The sequence below is a fragment of the Olea europaea genome, unplaced genomic scaffold (genome assembly GCF_002742605.1).
Source record: "Olea europaea var. sylvestris unplaced genomic scaffold, O_europaea_v1 scaffold608, whole genome shotgun sequence".
NCBI lineage: Eukaryota > Viridiplantae > Streptophyta > Magnoliopsida > Lamiales > Oleaceae > Olea > Olea europaea.
This window is the reverse complement of record NW_019264430.1, coordinates 245,809-253,151: the sequence shown is the minus strand read 5'-3', so window position 1 is coordinate 253,151 and position 7,343 is coordinate 245,809. Positions and strand designations below refer to the sequence as shown.

General features: G+C 35.9%; 2 protein-coding genes across 2 annotated transcripts; both read right to left on the bottom strand.

Annotated features, from left to right (window-relative positions):
* Positions 1–1,277: 1,277 nt before the first annotated feature.
* LOC111389684 (late embryogenesis abundant protein D-29-like) lies at positions 1,278–2,856 on the bottom strand. The gene is made up of 2 exons (XM_023014627.1): positions 2,421–2,856; positions 1,278–2,145 (listed from the first exon to the last, which is right to left on the bottom strand). Exons 1-2 carry the CDS (start codon positions 2,731–2,733, stop codon positions 1,427–1,429), a joined length of 1,032 nt encoding a protein of 343 aa, XP_022870395.1. The 5' UTR covers positions 2,734–2,856; the 3' UTR covers positions 1,278–1,426.
* Positions 2,857–6,087: 3,231 nt separating this feature from the next.
* Positions 6,088–6,792, bottom strand: LOC111389673. The gene is made up of 2 exons (XM_023014611.1): positions 6,689–6,792; positions 6,088–6,598 (listed from the first exon to the last, which is right to left on the bottom strand). The coding sequence occupies exons 1-2, from the start codon at positions 6,790–6,792 to the stop codon at positions 6,088–6,090; spliced, it is 615 nt and encodes a 204-aa protein (XP_022870379.1).
* Positions 6,793–7,343: the final 551 nt, after the last annotated feature.

Genomic DNA, 7,343 nt, shown 5'->3' with positions numbered 1-7,343 from the left:
GCCCCGCAGGAAACACTTTTTTTTTTTAAATTTGGAATAGATAAATTTTTAGCTTATGTTACTAATAATTCTTCTTTTTTTCAAGTGCCTCTTTTGGCTAAAATGGTTAGACCTTATATTTACGTATTGCAAATCTCAGGTTCAAATCCCTTCACAACCAATTGTGCGAATTTTTTAGTTTTTGACTCTTGACACTGAATTGAACAAAATAATATATATCACATTTACTGAGTTTAATGAAATTATAAAGATTTGAAATCGTGCTCTTCCTTTAAATTATACAAAAGTTGGCAACAATGTCATTTGGTGAATACTATTTATTCTTATAACATAATTATATATATTCAATATGAACAAAATAATTGTTATATTTAAATTCTAGACCTTGTTTTATTTTCATTTATTTTAAAATATATCTTTATCTATCTTATTTTTAATCATATATTCTTCAATAAAATAATATTACACGCAAATTCGAAACTTTCCCTTATTTTTAACCATACGTACTCCATGAAATCACTATTTCAAAATACATTTTTTGCTAACAAAAAAAGGACATCAAACATGCTCTTAATACTTTACTGAGGGTGACGGTCGAAGTTCGACAATCGCTCATGTTGACTAAAAATCCTGAATTCATCACTGACTAGACAACGTCTTTCACGAGTTAGCTTAATGAGGTTCAATATCAAAGGACAAAATGTGATAGTATCTATACGAATAATTTTTTAAAAATCAAATTTGTTTTTTAAATATTTTATTTTTTGATAACTTTTTCCTTCGTTGATTAACACTATTAAAAATTTAAAATTTTTTCTGACAGTATTAATAACAATAGGTCCTTAAGTTACTTTATTGGTCCAACTTTCCAAGTAATACATAAGATACTTTAGTGTAGGATCGGTCCTGTGATTGTCGAGGTCCGAGACGAAATTCAAAAATTAAACCCCCCAAAATCAACATAAATGTAAAATTCAACGTGTATTACACAATATATTGCTAACTTAAAACAACATTAGAATAACAAACAAATATCTCAATCATCTCACAATTAATAAAAAAAAAACTATTTTCCTTTTTCTTCCTTTAATATAAAAAAGAATTCCTTTAATATAAAAAAAAAAAATCCCTTTTCGGCCAAAATAGACCCTTGTGGTTTTGAGCTTGAGGCACAGGCCTCGTTGCCTGGCCACAGGACCGATCCTGCTTTAGTGGTTCAAGCCGATCATTCTTGATGAGGAGTAACCAAACATTGTATTTGTCGGCCAAGAGTTCAATTGCAGAAGTTTGTATGACCGAAACTTCATTTTATTCAAACTGGAACAGCAAAAGTTTACCTTCTACGTTGGAAAAACTAACTTGTACTTGACAACATTAATATGAACATAACATGCATGAATGTACGCAGAAAGAAACAGAACACGATTCACAGTTCTTCATCCCGAATTTGACCAGCAATACTGTCCTTTACTTCACGTGATTTCTCCTTGGCAGCCTCAAGGTTGGATGCAACAGTGTCCTTGGCTGATTCCAAAGTTTCTTCGGCCTTTGATTTGGCCGCTTCATACCCCTCTTTTGCCTTCTCCCTGGCCCAACTCAAATGCTCTTCGGCTTCTTTTTTCTTGGTTTCATCCACTGCTGTCTTCCCCATTTCAGAGGCTACTCCCTTTGCTTTCTCAGCCGCTTTCTCTTGTGTCTGGCTGGTTTTCTCATAAGCTTCCTTGCCCTTCCGCTCTGCCTGCTCCACAGTCTCATATGCTTTGTCTTTAGCCTCTGTTGCCTTTTCGGAGGCATAACTAGCCTTCTCCTTGGCTGCATTCTTTGCCTGCTCTGCAGCCTCATATGCTTTATCCTTAGCCTCTGTTGCCTTGTCGGCTGGTATATCCTTGGCATAAGTAGCCTTCTCCTTCGCTGCATTCTTTGCCTGCTCCGCGTTCTCATACGCCTCGTCCTTGGCCCCTGTTGCCTTGTTGGCCATTGTATCCTTGGCATGAGTAGTCTTCTCCTTTGCAGCCTCTGCAGTTTCATATGCTTTATCTTTGACCTCTGCTGCCTTGTCGGCTATAATATCCTTGGCATAAGTAGCTTTCTCCTTTGCTACATTCTTTATATCCCCAGCTTTCTCGGCACCGTGTTGTCCCGCTCCTGATCATGTATTTTAGATGGAAAAGATAAACTAGTTAAGTTGGAAGATAATAGCTTAGGTTGCACAGAGCTTGAATTTTTTTCAAAATAGATTCCCATTAATCACTTTCTCTTTCTGCAGCTTAAAATCTACCAAAAATTATTTCCTAACGTTCGATTACAAGTCACCGAAAAATTTCTATATAATGTTTCATGAAACCACAGATTTTTAAATTTTAAGACATGCTAACACCGACAATATATGTCATAAATTTCCTTGTAACTTAATTACTTACCTTTAGCTGTTTCGGTGACCTTATCTTTGCTCCTTTTCGCAGCATCTATGGATGCATCAGAGATTCTCTCAGCAGTATCCTTTGCCTCTTCAGCCTTTAGCCCTAACCCTTCAGATATTTTCTCTTTGGCCCAATCAGTCCACGATTCCGAACTGTCCTTAGCTTCCTTGGCATTTTCCGCTTTCTTATCTCCAGCATTTTTAGACTTTACTTTGGAAACATCAAATTTGTCGTCGCAACCAGTGGCAGCAGCGCCTCCTAGCAGCACCACCACCAGTACAAGTGCAAAAACTTGATTGATTCTGGAAGCCATAATTGATATAATGAACGCCTATATATTTGTTGGAAATTAAGCCTGCGTCTTGGCAAAACGAAGAGAGATTTCTATTCCGATTATCGTTTCTGCAAACGTTAAAAGAATGAATATTATGCTCCAGTGGAGAAACCGCTTTTGTAATGAAGGTTAAAAAAAAAGGAGCTATACGTAGGTAATGGGACGAGTGGCGTGAGACGTGGCGAACATGCATGGCTTGTACGTTCCTGGAATTCCACGCGAGTGATATGCTGGTAGTCGATCTTCCCACGTCTACGCTTTTCATCTAATGCGCTCTTGGTACAATGGCATCACATCTGTGGTCCGGTTTTCAGACGAGAATCAATTGATATTTGCTCGGTCAGATCAAATTCTATATTTTTTAGTCGAATTCATGGAATCGTCTTCTGAAATATTGTAAGATAATAAATTAATATTTAACATTTTTTTTTATCAATTTTTTTTAACACTTCGGTCTCCAGCCATGATTAAGAATCGGGCTTCCTATAACATGAAACAAACGATAAAGTCTTCGAGACAATATAAGCGTGGTGCGTAAATGGAGCCAATTCATCCCTTCCAAGTCTTAATGCTGTTTAAAGTCCATATTTGAGCACCATTCTTTAAAAATTCATTTTTCTTCAAAATTATAATATCAATATATTCTTTCAATAAAATAATTTTACATGTAAATCAAAATTTTTTTTCTCACTTTTTAATTAAACACTCTAAAATAATCACTATTACAAAATATTTTCCTCCGAAAATGGAACCCAAGCAAATTCTAAAGTTTTGGATGTTGGATGTGAATGCACAATTTTTTTTTGGATCGATAAATGTAAAATTTCATTGATCAAAATTTCATGTACAAGTACATCAAGCATACTCGGGTAAAACAAAACAAATGTTTCATACAATTACTCCGGGCAAACAAAAAGAAAAGATGTACAACAAAAGTCAATGACCCAACACTAAGGACTCAAAATGAATTAAATCATACGAATACAAAGAGAACATAATTTTGTATACGTGTGTCTTAATTCATCTCACAATACAATCCAAGTGTGGTCTAAGGTCTTCAAAGATCTTTCTATTTCTAGCTAACCAAATGTAATAACGGTACTTGCAAGAGCGATCCTCTCGGCCTTGCTAAGCCACGATATTCCACAAGCCTCATTTTTTATTCACTTCAACGCACTAACAAGTATAGACATAGATATTCTTATACAAGCCACTATCTGATCCTCCCCCATAAGGACGAAGTGAATGAACATTCAAAGAAAAGGTGTTGGCCTGTTAACGCCATACATCCACAAATAACACAATTTCGGTCAATCTCCAAGTATTGCAATTTATTTTTAGTAAGGAGTTTGGATTGAATCCCTAACCTAAGCATGAATGAGTGCTTCGGTGTAATGCAAGAACTCCAAACATCAGTTGCCCAAATCTTCTTGGTCGAAAATAATCATAAGCCTTACTAGTGCAAATATGCCTTGTCGACCAGGTTGTGAATTTGTCCATTGCTGCTTGAATGAGATTAATATCAGGTTGTGGTGTTGTGTTAGCCTGTAGAGTTGGTAACGGTTCAGTTCGGGATCAGTTCAACCAAAACCGTTACTGAACCACCAATTTTTTAGTCATACCACAATCGCACCATAACCACGTAAGTCAACTCGGTTTGGGTCTTTAATAACTACGAAAATAAATTATTTTTATAGGTCCAACCGTTAAATTAAAAAAAAATTATGAAAAAAAAGTCAATAAAAACAAAAATATAATACCAAGTCAATGTAGCAAACAACATCCCAAATGAAAATACAAATAATATCCCAATTCTCAAATGCAAAATCACGGACTGCCTACTTTATGTCACAAATATTTGGAAAGTACAGATTGGTAGTAGGATATTTTGTACCTGAAAATAATTCACTCGCCTCTATAATATTTCCAACTTATCACAAATCTCCGTAGTCAAGTTCTAATCACTCTCATTGGGCACACTTCCGTACTGAGGCTTTCTTTGCCTTAGATGAGGAAAATAGTTCTTTGTAAAGTAAAGCAGTATGAATCATTAGATACGTGGAGTTCCATCTAGTCTTGCAAATGAGAAGAGGAAGAAAAATACCCCTCTATTTGGGGATGGTGATGGCGAGCAAGAAAGAATATGACAAGTAGAAGATAAAAATTTTGGGTACGCACTGTAGAGACTCGATTGAAGACGGTCGTCGACTAATGTTTTGTTGAATTTGATTCCAATTTTCTTTGTGGTAGAGTTATTACTTAGTGGGTAAGTGGTAACTAGGTTAGGTTACTTAATGGGTTGGTAATGGGCCATAAATTTTGGTCTAGACAAATTATAATAGAAATAATAATGGAAAGTCCAATTGCCCAATTTTTTTAACGGGTAATTGATTCGGGGTGGGTCAACAGCGCAAATACCATACCCACCCCCCTGAACCGGGTCACTAAAATCAAATACTATATCTATCCTATTGCACGATTAGTTCGATTTTTTTTGCCCCATTCGGTTCGATTAACCACGATTTTCGATTTTAATGGTTGGAATTGCCATCCCTATTAGCCTGAATAGCCGCATCCTGCTGACCTACATAGCTTAATTCGGACGAAAATGCTTGTTACTTACTTTGTCCTGACTGGACTGCACAGGCAGTCTTTGTGCATTAATCTGGAAAATTGTAGCAAATTGCAACAATGAATACTTGATTTCTAGCAACTTTTTGAAGAGAGAAGAGTCGTCTTTCTTTGGTGAAACATCCTAAATACTAGCCCCTTTAAGATAAAATTGATTAACCGAACGTATCCAAAGGGTATCCTTTTTTTTATTTTATGAATATTCCAAAGAGATTTTGCAAGTAAAGCTGAATTTCAACTCTTCATGTCCTTCAAACCGAGGCCACCTTCATCTTTCGGTAGGCAATTATCCCTCCAAGCTAGGCTTCTTGGAGCCCCAAAGAAATTTTTGGCGAAGACTAATAATTCTCGAAATAATTTTTGATGGGATAGGAAAATTAGAGAACAAAAAACATTCAACACCTTGAAGAACCGCTCTAATTAGTTCCACCTTACCCGTATAAGATAGAGATGAGCAATTTGAAGCACCAATATAAGTTGTAATTTTGTCAAGAAAATGAGCATAACAACTAAATTTGAGCATCACCGAAGTTAGAGGGATACCCAAATAACAGAATGGCATCGTATCTTTTGGGAAGTTAGTGAGTTCAAGGATATCATCAAGCTCTTGCCCATGATTCCAGTCATAAATATGCTAGATTTTAAAATGTCTATCCTCAAACCTGATGCAAGACCAAAGTTGGAAAGGTAACCCATTAAAATTTACACTGACATAACATCTCCCCTCGCAAAGAACATCAAGTCATCCGCAAAGGGTAAATGAGTAATCTTTAAGGGGCCACATTTAGGGTGATAATTGAATTCACTATCATTAGAGGTAGCCTTAACCATTCTTGAAAAATATTCAAAATAAAGCAGAAACAAGAAGGGTGATAGAGGGTCATCTTGTTGGAGGCCTTTCCCACCTTTGAAAAAGCCATGTATACTCCCATTCAAAGCTACGGAATATGCTGAAGAAGTAACATATTTCATAACCCATTGTATAAATTTCGTAGGAAAGCATAACCCTTCAAGAACTCCTTTTAGAAAATCCCAACTCATCGAATTATAAGCTTTCCCTAGATCAATCTTTAAGAGGCATCTATGAGCAATCCTCTTTCTATTAAATTGTCTCATGATTTCTTGGGCAAGATGGATATTTTTTGTCATACTTCTACCTTCAACAAAAGTGGCTTGTGCTTGGTCCACAATGCTACTCGAAATAGGCCTCAATCTAGAAGTAAGGATTTATTTAATCAATTTGTAGATAACATTACAATAAGATATAGGCCTATAATCCCCAACGTTCAGTGTATGATTTGACTTTGACACCAAAGTAATGATAGCATGATTTATTTGTTTGAGGATGGATCTTGATGAAAAGAATTCCTTTATAGCCTCCACAAAATCATCTTCAATAATACCCATGCTTTTTCAAAAAAGCATGAAGTGTAACCATCTGGCCCTAGAGATTTATCATCTCTAATACCAAAGAGTGCTTCCTTGATCTCTTCACTAGAAATGTCTCAGGTTAGTGAGTTGCCTTGTTCCAAAGATACCAAAGGACCATTATTAAAAACGTCCAACTTAATAGGTTGAACTGAGAAGATTATGCTAAGCAATTTGGTGTAAAAATGGACAAATTCCTGAGCAATCTAGTCTAGTGAAGTAGTATACATCCGATATTCTTTGAGTACAATAGTAATAAAATTCCTTCTTGTGTTCCTTTTCACCACCAAGTGAAAGAATTTTATACCTTATCACTTTGCTTAAGAAAAATACACTTTGCTTGTTGATAATAAAAGCTTTATTCCTCTTCGCATAATCCCATAGCTTTCTTTCTTAATATTCCCACCATAAGTTGGTAGTGCTCTTTCATGGGTTGATCATGAAGCTTGAGTTGGGTAGCCTCCACATCTCCTTTAGCCTTATATGCTCTAGTGGAAATGTGCCCAAAGTGTGAAGCATTAAGCTTCTTT